This window comes from Nannospalax galili, unplaced genomic scaffold, assembly GCF_000622305.1.
Source record: "Nannospalax galili isolate Female #2095 unplaced genomic scaffold, S.galili_v1.0 scaffold518, whole genome shotgun sequence".
Lineage (NCBI taxonomy): Eukaryota > Metazoa > Chordata > Mammalia > Rodentia > Spalacidae > Nannospalax > Nannospalax galili.
This window is the reverse complement of record NW_008342851.1, coordinates 3,769,911-3,791,040: the sequence shown is the minus strand read 5'-3', so window position 1 is coordinate 3,791,040 and position 21,130 is coordinate 3,769,911. Positions and strand designations below refer to the sequence as shown.

The window sequence follows — 21,130 nt, the reverse complement described above, 5'->3', positions numbered from 1 at the left end:
AATTTTTTAAAAATCTGAAAATGGCTGGGTATGGTGGTGCATGCCATTTATCGTAGTACTTAGGAGGCAGAGGCAGGTGGATCTCTGTGAGTTCCAGGCCAGCCTGGTCTACATAGTGAGTTCCAGGCTACCTGGGGCTACCAGGAGATCCTGTCTCAAAAAGACCAAAAAAATTTTAAAATCTGAAAATGGATATCCCTCTTCTTCCCATCCATCCTCATCCACTGTGAAATTACAAACATGTTTGTATGGCATTCAATACCTGAGTTTCTGGCTTGTATTTATCCACCCATGGTTCATTGTCAGATAGAAATTCTTTTGAATTTTCTAGACCATGAGTCTGTTCTAAGGAAGATAGCTTTCCTCTTTTTCTAACTGGAAATCTACTACTTTCTAATGTAGAAGACACATTTTTTCTTCTGTGACTTGAATTATTCAAACCTAAAGATGAAGCAGTAATAGAAGAGATGGCTGTAGTCGCTGAAAAATCATCAAATGATGGATCCACCCAGTCTGTTACCTACAAAGAAAAGAAACTGTTAAGTCTATGACATACTTTACATCTATTCCAATGCAACTAAATTACTTTAAATAATCTATTTATCCATCTATGTGTTTTTTTCAAACAGGGTTGTGCTATGTAGCTCTAGCTGGCCTGAGACTCATTACGTAGCCCAGGCTAACCTCAAACTGGAAATATTCCTGCCTCAGCCTTCCAAGTGCTAGAATTAATTACAGGCATGCTGCCACCACAATCAGCACCTTTTTAATTTTTGCTTTCTTTTTTTGAAACACAATTTTGCTGTGTAACCTTTGCTAATCTTGAACTTGAGATTCTTCTGCTTCTACCTCTCAAGTGCTGGCAACAAATTAGGTCTTCAAATAAAACTTTCTGTGTAATTTTCTAGTTTACATTAAATGCATAATTAGCATACCTGCCTACTTAATTATGATAATGATGAATGCCATAAAAATAAGAATCTAAACTTAATTCTTTGTATTAGTCATAATCTTTCTGGAGTAAAGAATATAACTTTTTGTTGGAGACAGGGTCTCACATAGCCCAGGTTAGCCTTGAACTCATGTAGCTGACAATGACCTGGAACTCCTGATCATCCTGCTTCTACCTCTCAAGTGCTAAGACTATAGGCATGGACCATCGCACCTAGCTATAGATAGAATTAAAAAAAATTTTTTTTTGAGACAGAATCTCATTATATAGCCCTAAAATTTTATTACATTTATTTTTCAATTTTATGTGTGTGTGTGTGTGTGTGTGTGTGTGCGCGCGCACGCGCACACATGCACATACCACAGCAGGAATCAATCTCAGGTCATTGGGCTTGGCAGCAAGTACTTTTACCCACTGAGCCATCTCACTGGCCCTAAATTTTTTTTATTACTTCTATTTATCTATCATTCTCTCCATCCATCCACCCATCCACCCATCCACCCATCCACCCACTCATTCATATAACACAAGGCACATGTGGAGGTCAGAAAACTTGGGGGAAATTGGTTCTTTCATTCTACCATGTGGGTTCTGGGGATCAAACCTACCTCCTGGCTTCATAGCAAGGGCCTTTAATCTATTGAGCTATCTCATCCACACAGGATTTTTTTTTTTTAACTCTTGATACAATTAAAGCATAAATACTAAAATTGCCTACAAAGGCACAGTAAGAACTGGGGATGTAGTCCAGTAGTAGAGCACTTGTTTATTGTGCCCAAGGGCCTGAGTTCAATCCCCCAGCATTGAAAAAAGAAAGATACTATTTTAACCAGATATAGTAGTAAGAATAGTAATATTTCAACCTGCCAGTTTAAAACATTTACAAAGCAGGCTGGGGAGATGATTCAGCTGGTAAGGCACTTGCCATGCAAGCATGAGGCCCTGAGTTTGATCCTCTATTACCAAGTTAAAAAAAACCAAACAAACAAAAAAACCTGAGTGGTAGCACAAGCCTGAAATCCTAATGCTGGGTAAGCAAAGACAGGAAGATCTTTGGGTTTGTTGGCCAGCCAGTCTAGCCAATTAGTGAACTCCAGGTTCAGTGAGAAACATGGTCTCAAAAGTAAGGAGGAAAAGCAATTGAAGAAGATACCCAATGTCAATTTCTGGCCTCCACACACCTGCATGAATACCTGTACATACATGAACTCAAAAAGACACATACATATACAAATACAAACAGACACATACAAAATCCCAAATTAAGACCCATTTCATACAATCAAATAATTCATACTAACTTTAAGGCTTTGTAGAGATAATGGTGAATAATCTTAATACTATAACTTGTAATTATGACTGCACTATATTTCTTTTCAGTGCATAAAGCAACCAGCATTTTGGTCAGGCCTGGTGGCACAGGCCTTTAATCCCAGCACTCAGGAGGCAGAGGCAGGCAGATCTCTGTGAGATTGAGGGCCAGCCTTGTCTACATAGTTCTAGGCCAGCTAGGGCTGCAGGGAGACCCTGGAACTAGAGTCACAAAGGGCAGTTAGCCACCATGTGGGTGCTTGGAAAGGAACACAGGTCCTCTGCAACAGCAGCCAGCGCTCTTAACCATTAAGACATCTCTCCAGCCCCATGATGCCCTTTCTCAAAAAACAAAAACAAAATTTTAAAAATAGATTTTTTTTGGAGGTAGGGGCGTTTGTTGAGAAAGGATCTCCCTGTATCCCAACTGGCCTGGAACTTGCTATGTAGACCAAGCTGGCCTCAGTCTCAAGAGGTCCCCCTGCCTCTGCCTCCCAAGTTCAGGGATTAAGGGCATGTACCACAATGCCCAGCAAGGTGGGTTTTCTTACTCTATTATGCTTGTCACTGTGTTTTTGTAATTTCCTGCCTAAAGAGGAAGAACCAAGATTTTATCTTTCTTTAGAGATACTCAACTTGGGCCAAGAACAAAGCTCAGTGGCAGAACACTTACCTGGCATGCACTCAGCCCTGGGTTCAATCCTGACCCTTGGGAGGGAGAGGGATATGTATAAAGTGAGGGAGAGAGACTCAATTACAGTTGTGAGCTCTTTCTTAAGATAATGCTCCTTTCTGAGATAAAGAGTTGAAGGTGGAGGTGAAAATAGGCTTAGGGGAGGAAATCTGGGCTGCCGAGTATTTTATCAATGCTAATATACAGTTTACTTTATTAAGACAGAGGGCTAGGAATACTATCAGCAATAGACAAAGATCAGAGAAACAGTCGATCACACCCAGCTGACTTATTTTCTCCTTACAAAAGGATTGACAATGTTACTGCAATTTTTGTTTTTCCTCTATATTTAAAAGCACATTTTATGCTAAACTTTCTAGTAACAATTCTAATTTATATATTACTTATACATTCTGTAATTTCTTACATAAATGTGGATTCCCATCTACTATGAGAAAGAAAAACAGCAAAGTTATAAAATTTACTTCAGATCAGAAAAAATTTAGAACCACCACTAGTGAAACAGCCCTCCTGCATAAGTAGGATACTGCTGGACTCCCATCACACCCCAATCCCCATTGCTGAGAAATGACACACTGAACTGCATGACTTCTAAGAGGCAGGGCCTGTGGTTAAGCTAGAGCATTAAGTACCACTCATATCTCTCTTCAAGAGTGTTCACCCTTTGCAACTGGGATTAAAAATGTTTTTCTCAGATTTAAGGGTATGGGGCTGGGCCTGGTGATGTATGCCTTTAATCTTAGCACTTGTGAGGCAGAGGCAGGCAGATCTCTGTGAGATCAAGGTGACCTGGTCTACATAAAGGTTCCAAGATAGCTAGGGCAACAGGGAGACCCTGTCTCAAAAAAACCAAACCAAACCAAAACAAAACAAAACAAACCACCAAAAAGTCAAACTAAAACAAAACAGAATTAAGGGTATGGTTATTTTGCAACTTATTACCAGAGTTTAGAACACTAATTACTACAGACACTGAGCATTATTACTTTGACAGGGATAAGTCACTGAGAACATACATAAAGTTTTGTAATTCTCCTTAGGCAATTATTACATGGCCATTTTACGTATCATACCTTTGTGGAAGATACCTTTGGTCTAAGAAAAGGTTTTGACATTATAAACTTTAATAGTTTCCATCCATAGTATACAACCTGGAATACATTAAAGTATAATTCACCTGAGGAAAAAAGAGGACAAACACCCCAAATTGAGAAAAACTGTACAGAATTATAGTAATCAGTATATAATCATATAAAACATAACGGCTCAAGAACTAATGAAAGAGAACACAGTAAACAAATTAAAATCCTAAAATAAATTTTACTTTAAATAATTACAATCTTATCAAATAATCCATCTGTAGTGGTATAAACAGAAAAGTTTTCAAATAAACTCAATGATGTATGCACTTACCTTTTGTCACAAAGTAAAAACTAGACGATCCTATATAAGCTATTTTTATGCTGAGAATTAATGCTTTCCTTGCTTCAAATCACATTGCAAAGTACAGTTCATTCCCAATTTCGAAAAGGAAATATATAGATACACCGGAGTATTTTAGAGTGGTAAGTACACATAAACCCATTGAGCTTTTAAAAAAGCTCCCACCCAAGAAAATAAACGCTCATCCCCAAATAGTTTTAGATTCTGAATTTCAAAAAGGCACAAAAACATGTACTTGAGCAATTACACTTGTCGAAATGAAAGATGCTGAATGATGTTATGGTCAGGACCATACTCTGAAAACAAGACTGACAACTACCTCCTTAAATAAGCAAGTAACTGTCTCTGACAACGCCAGGTTCCTGAAATACGTTGGGGGTAGAAGGGACCTTCAAAACTATTCCTACTCGACCCACCACCACTCCACCCACTGCACAGGGGCCACTAGGCTCAGACATTAGTCCTCGATGATCCTGCCATCAGCAGGGCTGACACCTCACATCCCGGATCCAGGCCGTGGCTCGGCCCCCACACCCACCTCAACTCCATATGGGATGGGCGGGTCGGGAGGAGGAGCTAGAGAGCCCAGGAAGGCGTGAAGGCAAAACTGGCCTCACACCTTTAGGACGTTAATACAGCCGCGGCCGGCCTTACTTTCTGGGAGCTGCATGCCCTCGTGGGCGGAGAGGAGCGGAGGAGCCCAGCTCTACCCCGGGTGGCAGGGCAGCTTCCCAGCCCTCATCCAACTCAGCGCCCAGACTCTCGGAGGGCCCGCCTCCTGGGGACCTTCCTGACTGGCGCCGCTTCCGCGACGCGGCCCGAAGGGAGGGGCCGGCAGTGTTGTGCGTCCAGCGCGCTGCCTGACACAACGCGCGGATCGGCGGGTCCGGCAGCCGAACGGCTGACTTGGCCGTCCAGCGCGCTGCCTGACTCAAAGCGCGGATCAGAACTGTGGCCCGCGTTCCACCATTCGATGAACGCGTAAGGCCAGGGAATCTCTGGCGTGCGGGGGGGGGGGGGGGGGGGGGTGGGGGGGGGGGGGGGGGGGGGGGGGGGCGTAGGTGGGTCGGGAGCACAGCGCAGGGCCTCGTGGACCTTGGGGCCACTGGCGCGCACGGCCGCCCGCCCCTTCCGGCTCCGCCCTGGAGCGCGTAGGGCGCGTGAGCTGAGACGCCGGGAGCCGTGCGAAGAAGGACTATGAAGCTTCCGAACATCCTGCTTACCGGTTAGGGCGCGTGGCGGGGCCGGACTGGACGGCGGGGCAGGCTTGGGATGCCGAGTGTTGAGGACTCGGGCGGCCGCTTGGGATTCTACCCGGGGCTGCTGGAGGCGGCGCGTCGCGGTCGCGTCAGGGTTCGGCGATCGTGACCGTTGCCGGGGGCGGGGGAGGGGAGGGCGCAGGCGTTACTCCGGGCGACGGGCGGGTGAGGAGCTGAGCTGTGCGGCCGGGGCTCCGCGCGCCGCTACCACTCAGACCTCCAGATGTGGTATTTTGCCTGGAGAACTGGCTGCTGAGCCCATCATGGGGTTGGGCTTGCGGTTTTTAATCGAGTTGCTCTGAGGCGGTATTTAGCCCTTAGGAGGTGTGCTAATGGTGGATGCCGCCGTCCTCCAGGCCTTTCTCTCCTCGCTCCCGTCTCTCCTCCTCCTCTCTTCTCCCCCCTCTGCTCCCTCTCCCCTCTGCTCCCTATCTCCTCTGCCCTCTCTCACTCCTCTCCCTTCTCCTCTCATCTGCCCCCTCCTCCCTCTCCTTTCTGCTCCCTACCCCCCCCTCCTTTTTTCTTCTTTCTCTAGCTGTTTTTGGTGTAGTTATGTTGTGTTGGTGTAGTGATATGAAGATCCCGAGCTTATAAGTGTTGTGGGACTGCTCTGTCTGGAGCCTTTCTCAGTTTGCATGACATTATAAAGGGAACTAAAATGCCACGTAACGACTTTAATCAGTATTATTGCTGATCGTTTAATTAAAAGTATTAAACTTCCGGCCGGGCGTGGTGGCGCACGCCTTTAATCCCAGCACTCGGGAGGCTGAGGCAGGCGGATCTCTGAGTTCGAGGCCAACCTGGTCTACATAACGAGTTCCAGGACAGCTGGGGCTACAGGGAGACCCTGTCTCAAAAAGACCAAAAAAAAAAGCATTAAACTTCCAGCAATGAGTAGCATCATAGAGCATTCCTGCAAAAGTGGAATGCATAGGGTTGCAATTCCAGTATACAGACAAATGAAGAAGCTCTCTGGAAAAGTTTTGTCAGTTAACAAAACTTAAGGTTGTCAGGAGTTCTGTCTCAGTGCTGCAGGTTAACCACTCAACAAGTGACTGTCTACTTGTTAAGATTCCTTTGGAAGGGGCCTGGAGAGATGGCTCAGCAGTTAAGAACACTGGCTGTTCCTACAGAAGATCAGGGTTCAAATCCTGGCACCCACATGGTAGCTAACAGCTGTCCTGTAACCCCAGTCCCAGGGGATCAGACAGCCTCTTCTGCCCTCCACGGGCATTGCACGACCCGGGTGCACTTACCTACATGCAGGCAATACACGCATACACATAAAAATAATAAAATATTTTTTAAAAAAAAGATTCCTTAGGAAGATTTTTACAACATTTGCATGGGTCATAGTATCGCTGGGGTTTGGTTTGCCTCCTCCCCACCTTTCTAAAACAGAATTTCATGTAGTCCAGGCTGGCCTGAAGCTCATAATATACCTGAGGGTGGCCTGAAACTCCTGATCCTATTGCCTCCCATCCTCCAAGTGCTGCGATGAAAGGTGTGCTTTAGCAGGTCAGAGTAAGACCCTGTCTCTATCTCCCCCAGATCCCCAAAAGAGAATTGGGATTCTAGTTCAGTTGGTAGAGGGCTTGCCTGGCATTCATGAAGCCTTAAGACTGGATCCCCAGTACTCAGGAGGAACAAGAGTTAATGCCCAGCAGGCAGGTCTCTGAGTTCAAGACCAGCGTGGTCTACATAGTGAGTTCTTGGCCAGCTGGAGCTACTCGGAGACCCTGTCTCCAAAAACAAAACACCATATTGCAAGAAATCTGTAGAGTTATATAGAGTGAGCGTGTTGAATCTGGAGACTTGATTTATCAGGGTTATCTTTATAATGTTCAAATTTATTTTCAGGGACTTAATTAAGTCTGACCACCAAGAATTATGCATTTTCTTATCTTATAATAATTATCTTATAGTTATAAAAGGAGAAGAGTAAAGGCTACCTGTGCTGTATGTGTGGATATATATACAGTGTACACACGTGCACACAAATACACTAACTCCTTATGTCCATGTATATACATACCCAAACATATTACTACTTTGAAAAGACAAGTAAGAAATTGGTTTACAGTGGTTCCCTCTGGAGAAGGGTATGGGAGTTAGGGATAAGTAGTAATGAGATATTTCATGCTGCTTAAAATTTTTCCATGACTGTTTCTTTTTATTAATGTGTATGCACATTAATGTGTGTGCAGACCTGTGGAAACCAGATGAGGGTGTCAGATCCCCTGGAACTGGAATTAATGGACAGTTGTTATCTGCTAAGTGGGTGCTGGGAACTGAACCCAGGTCCTCTGGAAGAGCAGCAAACCACTGAGTGATCTCTCCAGCCCCCCCACCCCCCCACACTGATTTTTTTCTTAATGATGGTATTTGATTTGAGGTAACTAATTTTATGCTTGCCAGGTCTGTGTTGGTAGCAGGCAGAATTGGCATTGAAATTCTAGCATCCATTCCTTTCTTGGGAAATTTTATTATATCATGGTATATATTCACACATGGTTGCTAATTAGGAAAATTTTTATGTCAGTTGTGAAAACACTTAGGGGAAAAAGGTGACTGAAATCTAATAAGCAGTATTTCATGAATAATATTTTCTGTGGCTTCTCTTACAGGTACACCAGGGGTTGGAAAAACTACATTAGGCAAAGAACTGGCATCAAGATCAGGACTGAAATACGTTAATGTGGGTGATTTAGCTCGTGAAGGTAAGAGACCCTTTGATGTCAGATTTTAAGTCAGATAGTGGAATATTAGTACTATTAAATGTTGTTAGAGGGTACAGAAAGACACTGGTAGAAAGGAATTTATGTTCTGTTGAAGACCCATAGAAATAAAGAGTATATGTGTTATTAGTTAAATTGACCATCTCCCTTCTCTAACCCAAGATAGCTCGCAGTTCTTGTGAACAGTAAAAATCGTGAGGAGATTGGATTGATAAGAGGGAGAGTGTCTGAGTTCAGCAGATACAAAGGAATGGGTCGTTTCAAACATGTATATAAGACAGAATATTGATCTCCCAGGAAGGACAGATTATTTTAAACTCGGGCAGTAGGATATGACTGTCTTCATGATAGTTTCTTAAATCACTTTTCACTTTGATAGTTGCATGCCCATGTATGCCTGTATATATTCCATTTACTTTATGTGTATGAATGTTTTGCCTGTATGTATGCAAGTACACCCACCGCATGTGTGCAGTGGTAGAAGAAGGCATCAGATCCCCTGGACTGGAATTAACAAATGGTTGTTGGCCACTATGTGGATGCTGGGAACCGAACCTGGGTCCTTTGCAAGTGCAGTCAGTACTCTTAACCACTAAGCCATCTCTTCAGCCTCTTTTTTTTTTGAGACAGGGTTAGCCTCAATATTCTAAAGTGAAGTTTTAACTTATTTTTACCCTGTTTTCCCCTAATCTTTTCTTATTTGTGTCATCTTTTTAGATTGTACATTCAGAGAAAGTGCTCAGTATACTTAAGCAAAGGGAACTTTATGCCTGATTTAAAAGATGTAATGGTATAAATTTTAATATATTTAAATTTTAACATACTTAAAAATTTTTTTTAAGTTCCTAGCAGTTGCTGCCAAGTAACTATTTCAGTTTGATCTAATGTCCATATTTTTTTTAAATGATCTAAAGTCTGATCATCGGACATCATGGAGTCTGGCAAGATGGCTTCTCCCAAGAGCATGCCGAAAGATGCACAGATGATGGCACAAATCCTGAAGGATATGGGGATTACAGAATATGAGCCAAGAGTTATAAATCAGATGTTGGAGTTTGCCTTCCGATATGTGACTACAATTCTAGATGATGCTAAAATTTATTCAAGCCATGCTAAGAAAGCCACTGTTGATGCAGATGATGTGCGATTGGCGATCCAGTGTCGTGCTGATCAGTCTTTCACTTCTCCTCCTCCAAGAGATTTTTTATTAGATATTGCAAGGCAAAGAAATCAAACCCCTTTGCCATTGATCAAACCCTATTCAGGTCCTAGATTGCCACCTGATAGATATTGCTTAACAGCTCCGAACTATAGGCTCAAGTCTTTACAAAAAAAGGCATCTACTTCTGCAGGAAGAATAACAGTTCCACGGTTAAGTGTTGGCTCAGTGACTAGCAGACCAAGTACTCCCACACTAGGCACACCAACTCCACAAGCCATGTCTGTTTCAACTAAAGTAGGGACTCCAATGTCTCTCACAGGGCAGAGGTTTACAGTACAGATGCCTGCCTCTCAGTCCCCTGCTGTAAAAGCGTCCATTCCTGCAACGTCAGCAGTTCAGAATGTTCTCATTAATCCATCATTGATTGGGTCCAAAAACATTCTTATTACTACTAATATGGTTTCACAAAATACAGCCAATGAATCAGCAAATGCATTGAAAAGAAAACGTGAAGATGATGATGATGATGATGACGATGATGATGATGACTATGATAATTTGTAATCTAGCCTTGATGCATGTAACATGTATACTTGGTCTTGAATCCATGTACTGAAACAAGCATGCTGGATGTTTTCAAACTGTATTTTAGGAAACAGTACTTAATAAGTTTAGTTATGCTTTTCAATTGAAATGTTCAGTTTTCTTTAATAGAACTAGTAATGGTTTTTCAACAACCTTTATGCATAAAAAATAAAATTGTCATTTATTAGTTTGATTCTTGGTACTTTGGCAGTATGTTTTCAAAAGGAAATTCCCCCTCAACTTGAAGTTGTTACTGGCTTCACTATTAAATCTAATTTGTCACTTCAGTGTCTTCAGATGTTTAGTTTAGATCATAGTCTCTTATATGTAAGTCATTTTTAAGAGTGTGTTTTCTCGGATTTCTGAAGTATCACTGTGATTCCTGTTTGTGTTTGTAACCAAACCCAGGTCCTCTGCAAGAATAGTCACTGCTCTTAGCTACTGAACCATCTCTCCAACCTCTGGTATATAATACTAACATGAGTAGCCAGTCGTGGTGGCACACGCCTGTAGTCCCAGTGCTTGGGAGGCAGAAGCAGTTGGATGTCTGTGAGTTCCAGGCCAGCTGGGGCTATAGGGAGACCCTGTTTCAAAGATACATATATTAATATGAGTAGAATTGAGAGGAACAATTAACACCAAGGACAAGCTCAGCCTTTCCATTTGTTTATTTTGAGCAGGGTCTCTATAGCTCCAGCTGGCCTGGAACTTACTATGTAGAACAGATAGATCAGGTGTCCACCTGTCTGCATCCTGGTTGCTTGACTAAAGGTATGAGCCACCACACCCAACCCCATTTTTTTTAATGCAAGGTCTTGTGCATCTTAGGCTGACCTGGAACTCAGTATGTGTCCAAGGATGGCCTTGAGCCTCTAATTCTCCTGCCTCTACTTCCTTAGTGCTGGAATTATAGGTGTGCACCCCCCAAGCCTGGTTTATGTGATGCTGGGGCTCATACTCAGGGCTTTGTGCATGCTATGGAAACACTCTACCAACTGGGCTAACTCTTTCAGCTCCCTTTTGATACTAATTTTGTTAGAAAAGGATGAGGAGGGGCTCAAACTCAGGGCTTTGTGCATGCTATGGAAGCATTCTACCAACTGGGCTAACTCTTTCAGCTCTCTTTTGATACTAATTTTGTTAGAAAAGGATGAAGAGGGGAGAGAATATCATGACTTAGGCCTTTTATTTACATATCTTTGGTAGGGTGCCTTTTGGGGAAAGTGTATGTTTCCCAGGCTTACCTGGAATGTATTATCTCTCAGACTGTCCTCAAACTTACTCCTTTTTGTCTCCATCTGTTAAGTGCTGAGTAAGAGGTGTGTACCAGCTAGCCCAGCTCATTTATTCACCTAGCTCTTAGACGCTTTCCTTCAGTCCTCTCTATGCCACTCTCCCACACACACTGGGGATTCTGTGCATCCTTATCAGTATGTGCTGTTCTCTTCTAGTCAGTTCCTCCTGCCTTATAAACAACTTGAAATCCCAACTCAAATGCCACATCTTTGGTTCTGACTTCTCAGAACTATGTAGAATAAATTGCTCTTTCTACATAATAAAAGGCCAAGTATTTTCAAAGGGTTTTCACAGCTTCTTATACTAATTGCATTATTGTTGTAAACTTCTTGTTGAATTGTAAATACAGTAGTTAAAGCTGAAAAATGCTTTCATGGTATTCGCAGCAACAAAATATCTACCAGCGCGATTAAGGAACAGCTTCCATATGATTATGCATATTCTAAGATGGCATTTAAAGAAAACGTGAACATAGAATGTCTGTCAAAATAAACATTGCCATCTGTCTCTGGACCCACAATTGATTGGGGTTTTTTTTTGCCTACGAGTTATCTTTACCTGCACTTTATTTATTTATTTATTTTGGTCTTTATAAGACAGGGTCTCCCTGCAGCCCCAGCTGGCCTGGAACTCACTATATAGACTAGGCTGGGCTCAAACACAGAGATCCGCTTGCCTCTGCCTCCTGAATGCTGGGATTAAAGATATGCACCACCACCAACGCCTGGCTTTTACCTGTAATTTGTTTGTTTGTTTAATTTACTTATTTTCAGAGCTGAGGACCAAACCTTAGCATTTGAGACTGTTAACTAATACAGAATCACCTGTAGCTTGTCTTAGATTTTGTAGTACTATAAAACAGTAATACGGTACAGTTGTCCCTTCTTATCTGAGGTTCTACATCCAAGGATTCAACCAACAGTGCATAACAGTATTTTAAAAAGCCAAGTACAATGGCACACTGTAGTCCCACCGCTACTTGGAAACTGAGGCCCAAGGACCACTTAAGTGCAAGACTTCAAGGCCACATACTCAAAAAAGATCTGGCTGGGTGTGGTGACACGTTCCTTTATGCAGCACTCAGGAGGCAGAGGCAGGAGGATCTCTGAGCTCAAGGGCACCCTGGTCTACAATAGTGAGTTCCTAGACAGTCAGGGCTGTGTAGTGAGACTCTGTCTCAAAAAAAAAAAAAAAAAAATTGTTACCTGTCCTGAAGATGTACAGACATTTTTGTTCTTTTCCTAAACAACGGTGTAACAGTGATTTACATAGCATTTACATTATATTAATTATTGCACTAACATGGAGATGATTTAAAGTACGCAGAAAGTTATGTGCAAATACCTCATCTTATAAAAGGGATCCAAGCATCTGGGACAATCTATAAGTATAGAGGTAGTTGAATTGTAAAAATAGCATATGAAGAAATATTATGAAATCTGTTTTTACCTTTTGTTCTAGTTTTTATACTTTTGTGTCAACAACTTTGAGTTCTTTTTTTTTTAAGACACGGTCTCATTATGTTGCCATGACTGGCCTGGAACTTGCTGGGATCCACCTGCCTCTTGAGTGCTGGGATTAAAGGCATGCACCAAATTACTATTTTTTAAAAAATTTATTTACTTTATATGTGTATTTTGTTTGCTCGTGTGTAGATGTACCATGTTTGTGCAATGCTCTTGGAGGCCAGAAGCCGCCAGAGTCCCTGGAACTGGAGTTATAGATGGTGGTTAGCCTCCATCTAGATGCTGGGAATCAAACCCGGGTCCTCTGCAAGAGCAGCCACTGCTCTTAACCACTGAGCCATCTTTCCAGCCCCATGATCTTTAACTTTTGATCCTTCTGCCTCCTTTTCCCAAGTCCTGGTATTTCAGGTATGCACCACTTCACCTTCGTATTATGCAGCGCTAGGAATTGAACCTGAGGCTTTGTGCAGGTTTAAGCACACTATCAACTGACCAGACCCCATTTTTCTTAAGTTTTAACATTTTTCCTTGAACAGAGATTCAACAGTTTATATGATCAAGTCTTTTTATTCTTTCAACAAATTAAAATTACTCATTCCTTTATAAATGAATTTTCCTCTCATTTTCTTTGTATTTAAGGAATTAACTCTTTAATCTATTCAGAGTCTGTAAAGTGAAGTGTTAGATTTTTCTAAATTTTTTATCTGAATTTTCTTGTTTTTATTGATTTGTTCGTAGAGATAAAAACCGATGAAAATACAATATCTGCTTATCAAATTTGTTTTACTTGTTTACTATTCTCTAAGATATAGAACCCATAGCCTAGAAAAATATGCTGTGTCTGACCCTACCAGTTCTTTGAATGGTGCTTATCATGTACTATAGTGAATAAATTAAAAACAAATATAAAACTTTAGCATTTCTTCCACTCCACACAGGACAGAATAGAGTTGGGTGGTTAGTAATGTGATTAATGTAAATAGTCAAGATGCTTCAGAGACCCAGTAGAACATTATCCTGAATTATCTTGGGTTGACTATCCACACATGAGAATGAAAAGTCAAATCTCTCCATGCAGTGCAAACATTAATTAGACCATGAGGTATGTCAGGGTATAAGCAGAAGAAGTAGAGAAGGTATGTTATTGTTCCTAGCGAAGAGTGTAATTTCAAATAAGGAAAATACAGATGAGAAGAAATAAGATAGAGTACTCCATCTATCGTCTTTGTGTGCTTACAGGTGATACTCCACAAACAGTTACTTCTCCCCTGTACAGCTTCAGCACAGTTCCTTTTCACTTCCTTTTGTTCTGGTTTGAATCTGAAATGCCCCCTACGTTGGTTTGTTTTTATTTTTGATTATGTGTATATGTTGGGGGTAGATGTGTGTATCCAGGTGCCCAAGGAAGCCAGAGGTGTCAGATCCCTTTGGAGTTGCAGGCAGTTGTGAGCCGCCTGACATGGGTGCTAGGAACCAAACTGGGTCCAGAGCAATACTTAATCAGTAAGCTATTTATCTCTAGCTCCCCGGCTGATATATATGAATTTGAACTTGGTCTCCAGATGGTGACACATCAGGGAGTTTATGAAACCTTTGGGAGGCAAAGCCTGCCTGGCAGAGGTGGATCCATGGGGGCTGCAGTCCTTCTTGCTGCCCTGCCCTCTACTACCTGGTGTAAAGAGCCAGCAGCTGCAAGCTCCTGCCTCCACAGACTGAACCAGCTGTCAGTCTTCTCTGCCACAATGGACTAAAATTCCCTGAAACCACCAGTCAAAATAAACCTTTCCTCCCTTAAGTTGATTTTAGGCATTTTTGTCACAACAGTGAGAAAAGTAGCCACTATAATAATGGAACATGGATTACATAGTTCCTAGCACAGTACCCTTGTTGCTGCTGCAGTTTGATAACCTTGGATGCCTTGTTTACATGGTCAAAAGATGCCCTGCTTTTCACTACTGCTTTCCATTTTTTGAATTTACTGACATCAGTTGGTGTTGCTTTTACCAGATCATGTTTGGTAAAGAAAAAAACAGCAAAACTGTCTTCCAAGGTTTTTTCCCACATGAAGGCAGTTTAGCTTTTAGGCTGATAGTATTTTTGATAACCAAGCAATAGCCCAAGGAGGCAGAGGCCACCGCCAGGTGCTAGTGAGATGAACACCTGCCCAGAATTGGTCTGCAGACCCTCCAGATATGTCAGTTACTATTGCTTCTGTGCTTTCCACTCCCCTTGGGCTTCCTTTTGTCACTCCAGAACTCATGCTCAGTCTAACTTAATTTCAACCTGTTATAAAATATTAAGAGAAGCCGGGCATGGTGGCACACACCTGTTGTCCCAGCACTTGGGAGGCAGAGGCAGGCGGATCGCCGAGTTCAAGGCCAACCTGGTCTACATAGTGAGTTCCAGGACAGCTAGGGCTACAGGGAGACCCTGCTTCAAAAAGACCAAAAAAAATTAAAAGAGGTGAGAAAACCACTAAGTAACATAATCTTAACCCTAGTTAAAGTATGATCTAAGTCTACCTTAGATCCCTCTACCTCCTAGCAGCGAGGGCTAGATCCATATATCTCTAAACAGAAAGTTCTTATGTTAAATTTAAATACCCCCCTCCTGCTTCTCTGTCTCTGACTCCCCCCCCCCACCTTGTACATTCTAAGCAAACATTCTATCATTGAGCTATATTCCTATAACCCTGAATTTGTCTTCTTTATTTTGTTAACGATTTTTCAGGTTTTGTTTCTCTCTCTTTTCTCTTTAAAGATGGTCTCCCTGTAGGCCTGGAACTCTGTGTAGACTGGACTGGCCTCAGGCCTTTTTTTTGAGATGGACTCATTATGTAGCGCTGGTTATCCACTGAGTTGACAAAGCTGGCCTCACACTCGAGAGATCCACCAGCTTCTACCTCCCCAGTGTTAGGATTTAAAGGCATGCACCACCACACACAGCTATTTTATTTTTTGAAAAAAAAGCCTCTTGTGTCCCAGGGGCTGGCCTTACTATGCTATGTAACCATGGATGACCTTGAACTCCACCTCCCGAATGTTTTAATTATGGGCTTGTGCTACATGCCTGGTTTATTCAATGCTGGAAAATCAAACCCAGGGCTTCATGTATTCTAGGCAAGAATTCAATGACTGAGCTATATTCCCAGCCCTTGTTTGCCTTTTTAAGTATTTTTTAATTTTTATATTATTTGTATGAGTGTATTTCCTGCATGTGTGTAAGTACCTGTGTCATTCAGTGCCCTCTGAGGTCAGAAAAGAATGTTGGATCCCTTGGAACTAGAGTTTGGAATGTTTGTCAGCCACCATGTGGATGCTGGAAATTGAACCCAGGGTCTCTACAAGAGCAAGAGCAATCAGTGCTTTTAACCACTGAATGATTGCTCCAGCCCCTTGTTTTGCCTTTTAAAATACAACTATTTAATCTTTTCTTTTTTTTTTTTTTGAGACATGGTTTCCCTATAGCCCCAGCTGTCCAGGAACTTGTTGTAGAGACCAGGCTTGGCTTCAATCTCAGGGATCCACCAGCCTCTGCCTCCTGAGTGCTGGGATCAAAGCTGTGTGCCGTCACACCTGGCATGACTTTTTTCTTTGGCTATATGTGAGATTGAACCCAGGGCCTCATGAATGCTAGACAAGTGTTTACCAACCAAGCTACAGTCCCAGCTCCAAGACTTTGGGGGATTCTGAGACGCAAGGATACCTACTGTTAGGGGCATCTGAGCCCTGACTCCTTCCCCAGTCACTATGAAAATGTGAGCTCAAGGAAGGAAGATTTGCTTCTAGAAATAAGAACCTGAGGTTGCTTTTGGTAAGTGTTAAATCCTATCCTTGACCTTAGTCTGGAGCCCAGTCTTTTTTTTTTTTTTTTGGTCTTTTTGAGACAGGGTCTCCCTGTAGCCCCAGCTGGCTGTGAACCCCCTAGGTAGCCCAGACTGGCCTTGAACTGACATAGATCCACCTGCCTCTGCCTCCCGAGTGCTGGGATTAAAGGTGTGCACCACCATGTCCAGCTGGAGCCCAGTCTTTTAATGTGTGTGAGAGTGTTTATATTTGTCTGTCTATGGGTTCTTTTTCCCTACAAATCTGTGGCTTAACAACAAAATATTGCTCTCTTCCACTAATAGCCTCATGAACTCTGATGTTGGCTATCCTGTTTTGTTGTTGTTTTGTTATTTCATCTTTGATAATTGAAATTTTTAGATAAGAGCAAGAGATGACTCAGTGATTAAGAGCACATACTGTGGCTGCAGAGGACCCACATGCATTTCCCAGCATCCATGTTGGGCAACTCACAACTGCCTGTAACTCCAGGTCTAGAGGGATCCTGGGCACCCACATTTACATGAACATATACACATAAAGTAAATCTGACAAGCATGGTGGTGCATGCCTTTAATCCCAGCACTGGAGAGATGGTCCTGTGGTTAGAGCATGCGCTGTGCTTGCAGAGGACCCAGATTCAGTTCCCAGCATGCAGATGGCAGCTAACTATTGTACATAACTCCAGTCCAGATCCAAGGGACCTCACAGCCTCTTCTGGCCTCTGCAAGCATTGCCTAATTGGTGCACCTACATAAATGCAAACAAAAGAAACACATTAAAAAAAAAAGTTCATCAAAAACATGTAACAGTTTCAGAGGCTGGAAAGGTGGCTCAGTGGTTAAGCGCATTACTTTTGTGGAGGACTGAGTTCAGTTCCAGTACTCACGTGGCCACTAGCAGCTGTCCATAACTCCAGTTCCAGGGGATCCAGCACCCTCTTCTGGCCTCTGCATGCATTGTACAACACAGATGCACTTACATGCAGACAAAATACTCATACACATATAAAAATTAAGAGCCGGGCGTGGTGGCGCACACCTTTAATCCCAGCACTCGGAGGCAGAGGCAGGCAGATCTCTGTGAGTTCAAGGCCAGCCTGGTTTGCATAGTGAGTTCCAGGACAGCTGGGGCTACAAGGAGACCCTGTCTCAAAAAGACCAAAATAAAATAAAATTTAAAAAACACTTTAAAGTTTCAGATAAGCTGGACATAGTGGCACACACCTATAATTCCAACACTCTGGAAATGGAGGTAAGCTGATTTCAGAGTTCAAGGCCAGCCTGGGTTTGCATAGCAAGACTGACTCAAGGAGTACAGAGTAGTTAGGCCTGGTGGCATGCCTTTAATCCCAATACTCTGGAGGCAGAGACAGATGACTCTGTAAGTTTGAGGCCAGAGAGGCAGGCAGATCTCTGTGAGACCCAAGGTTAGCCTGGTCTACATAGGGAGTTTGAAGCCAGTTGAGACTACAGCTGTCTCAAAAAGCAAACAAAAACAAAATTCATGTTTTTAAAAAAATACAAAATGTGCTGGGCAAGGTGGTGTACTCTAATCCCAGCACTCAGGAAGCAGAGAGAGGCAGGTAGGTCTCTGTGAGTTCAAGGCCAGCCTGGTCTCCATAGTGAATTCAGGCAGCTGTGGCTACAGGGAGAGCCTATCTCAAAAAGCTAAAAAAAAAAAAAAAGCTTCAATGCCATCCAGGGTTCCTGATAGATAACCTCAAGTTTTAATTTTTCAAGATTGCTCTATTTGCTGTCCGTGTAGCTTCTGTTGTGTTAGTGCCCTTCCTTGCATCTAAAAAAAATCATTAGTGATAAATTTCCTAAAATCAAGAGTAAATCTGAAAAAAAAAAAAATCTAGTCAATTGGAAGTCAATAAAAGTTGCTTAGAAAATACTATTAATAAGCTGATGTAACTTTCTTCTAGGGGAGTTATATGATGGCTATGATGAAGAATATGACTGTCCCATTTTGGATGAAGATAGAGTAAGTGACTGCTTAGAATGAACATTTGTTGAACATGGGAAAGGTAATTTCAGTTTTCTTAGGGAATGTTCATCTTTCTTTCTTTGCATGTTTCTTACAGGTTGTTGATGAGTTAGAGAACCAGATGAGAGAAGGTGGCGTTGTTGTGGATTACCACGGTTGTGATTTCTTTCCTGAACGCTGGTTTCATATAGTCTTTGTGCTGAGAACAGATAATAGTATATTGTACAAAAGACTGGAAACAAGGTAAGAAAAAGAAAAACATAAAATTTGTACTTAAAGCAAATAAACTTTTGCTTATTTGGATTCCTGAAATTGGCTAATATTATGAGAAGAATTTCCATTTGAAAAGGCAGCCACTCTAATTTGGTTTGTTATAAAGTAAATCTGTCTCTGTGAGGACAGGCAGATCTCTGTGAGTTCAAGGCCAGCCTAGTCTATATAGTGAGTTCCAGGACAGCTGGGGCTACAGGGAGACCCTGTCTGAAAAAGACCAAAAGAAAAAAAGTAAATCTGTGTGGTACCATTACTCTCAACCTAAGACAAATGCATGTGGTTTTGGTTTTTTTGTTGGTGTTTTGTTTTGTTTGTTTTGTTTTTTGAAACAGGGTCTCCCTACAGCCCCAGCTGGCCTGGAACTCACTATGGAGACCAGGCTGGCCTCAAACTCACAGAGATCAACCTGCCTCTGCCTCCCAAGTGCTGGGACTAAAGGTGTGTGCCACCACACCCAGCCTTTTTGGGTATTTTTTTAAAAACGGTTTTTCTATAGCCCTACCTGGCCTAGAACTTTCTTTGTAGGCCAGGCTGGCCTCCATCTCACAAAAATCTGCCTGCCTCTGCTTCCAGAGTGCTGGAATTAAAAAGGCATGTACCACCACACCCGGGTAAATTAGTACATAAGTGATACTTTCAGAATACTTGACTATCTCAATTGAAAATTTGATTTAGTAAAATTTATAGAAAATCCACATAACCATGTTTTTCCCTTGAGAGAAGCCTTTCCTAGAGAAAGAACCAAGCAGTAATATTCTTGATTTGAACATTATACATTCAGATTATCCCATCAAGAATGGGAAAGCATTGATGTGGTGCTGTTGCACTCTCTTCAGACTGGGCCTAAGCTGGATGGACATTCATACCAGGCCAGCCAGACCTACATAGTGAGACCCTGTCTCAATGTCCCATATCTCTTCTCTTCTTCCCCCCCCCCCCCCCCCCCCCCGTCACACACACAAAAGGCAAAGCAGGGAGCTGAAGAGATAGCTCATGGGTTAAGAGCACTGACTACTCTTCTTGCAGAGGACCTGGTTTCAATTCCAAGCACCCTCATGTGGCTAATAGCTGTCCATAACTCTAGTTTTGGGGAATCTGATTCCCTCTTCTGACCTCTGCAAGCATTGCACGACATGAGTGCACTTACATACATACAAGCAATACATTTATATGTATATAAAATTTTGAAAAATAATAAAATATTTAAAAGATAAAATGTTTGCTTTTTGTATCCTTAACCTTTCTTTTGCTTTCCAGGGGTTATAATGAGAAGAAACTAAAAGACAATATTCAGTGTGAGATTTTTCAAGTTCTTTATGAAGAAGCCAGAGCATCTTACAAAGAAGAAATTGTGCATCAGCTGCCCAGCAATAAACCAGAAGAGCTAGAGGAAAATATAAATCAAATCTCAAGATGGATTGAGCAGTGGGTCAAAGATCATAACTCTTGACCAGCCACATTACAGTCACTCTTACTAATACACTCTTTCAACTTAATAGAAATTGCCCAAGCATCAGTAACAACAACAAAAAGTATGTTGCAGGTCTACCAGGAGGATCTACCTGGGTTTCTTTTTCTCCATGAGAAAGCTAAACAATCTCAAATATGGATATAAATTGTAAAGGTTGTGAGTGAAAACTGTCATCAAATTTAATTGCAAAGCAATAAATCTAACCAAATTGGTACATATCTTTTAAGTTTATGACTAAAAATGAAGAGCTAAATATACATTATCAGGGTGTCACTTTTTTCTTTAAAAAAAATTCGAGGGTGGCTCATCCAATAAAAACAATTGCCACCAAGCCTGAGGACCTGAGTTCAATCTGTAGAACCTACACGGTGGAAAGAGAACTGACTCCTGCCAAGTTGTCCTTTGACCTCCACATGCACTGTGGTATGTGTGCACACATACAGTATAAATAAAAAAACGGAGATCTTGGGAAAGGGCTCAACAGATAAAGTACTTGCTGCACAAGCATAAGGACAGGAGTTGGGATTCTCAGCATTCAAGGTTAAGCATGTGGCAGCTGCCTGTAGTCCCAGATAGGCTCTCAGGGGCAAGCCAGCCAGCTAGACGAGCAGAAATCGGTAAGCTCTGGGTTCAGCAAGAGACTGTTTCAACGAAATAGAGAGTG

The 21,130-nt window shown here is 42.2% G+C and overlaps 3 protein-coding genes across 10 annotated transcripts in view; 2 read left to right on the top strand and 1 right to left on the bottom strand.

Annotated features, from left to right (window-relative positions):
* The window catches only part of Rad17 (RAD17 checkpoint clamp loader component), a 45,473-nt gene extending 39,608 nt beyond the window's left edge, over nt 1–5,865 (bottom strand). Inside the window, exons 1-3 of one of the 8 annotated variants that reach the window (XM_008838846.3) lie at nt 5,624–5,865; nt 4,031–4,134; nt 263–520 (exon numbers count right to left, since the gene is read on the bottom strand). In XM_008838846.3, the coding sequence (XP_008837068.1) occupies nt 263–520; nt 4,031–4,072 (300 nt within the window). In that variant the 5' untranslated portion in view covers nt 4,073–4,134; nt 5,624–5,865. Of the gene's footprint in view, nt 1–262; nt 521–4,030; nt 4,135–4,370; nt 4,689–4,719; nt 4,891–4,938; nt 5,226–5,623 lie in introns of those variants that run through there. The other 7 variants (XM_017799586.2, XM_008838845.2, XM_029566311.1 and 4 more) reach the window with 7 other exon arrangements.
* Nucleotides 5,474–20,680, top strand: Ak6 (adenylate kinase 6). Its single transcript, XM_008838851.3, has 5 exons — nt 5,474–5,625; nt 8,287–8,379; nt 18,661–18,719; nt 18,820–18,965; nt 20,253–20,680. Exons 1-5 carry the CDS (start codon nt 5,598–5,600, stop codon nt 20,443–20,445), a joined length of 519 nt encoding a protein of 172 aa, XP_008837073.1. The 5' UTR covers nt 5,474–5,597; the 3' UTR covers nt 20,446–20,680.
* Nucleotides 5,530–10,431, top strand: Taf9 (TATA-box binding protein associated factor 9). The gene is made up of 3 exons (XM_008838850.2): nt 5,530–5,625; nt 8,287–8,379; nt 9,312–10,431. Exon 3 carries the CDS (start codon nt 9,329–9,331, stop codon nt 10,121–10,123), a length of 795 nt encoding a protein of 264 aa, XP_008837072.1. The 5' UTR covers nt 5,530–5,625; nt 8,287–8,379; nt 9,312–9,328; the 3' UTR covers nt 10,124–10,431.
* Nucleotides 20,681–21,130: the final 450 nt, after the last annotated feature.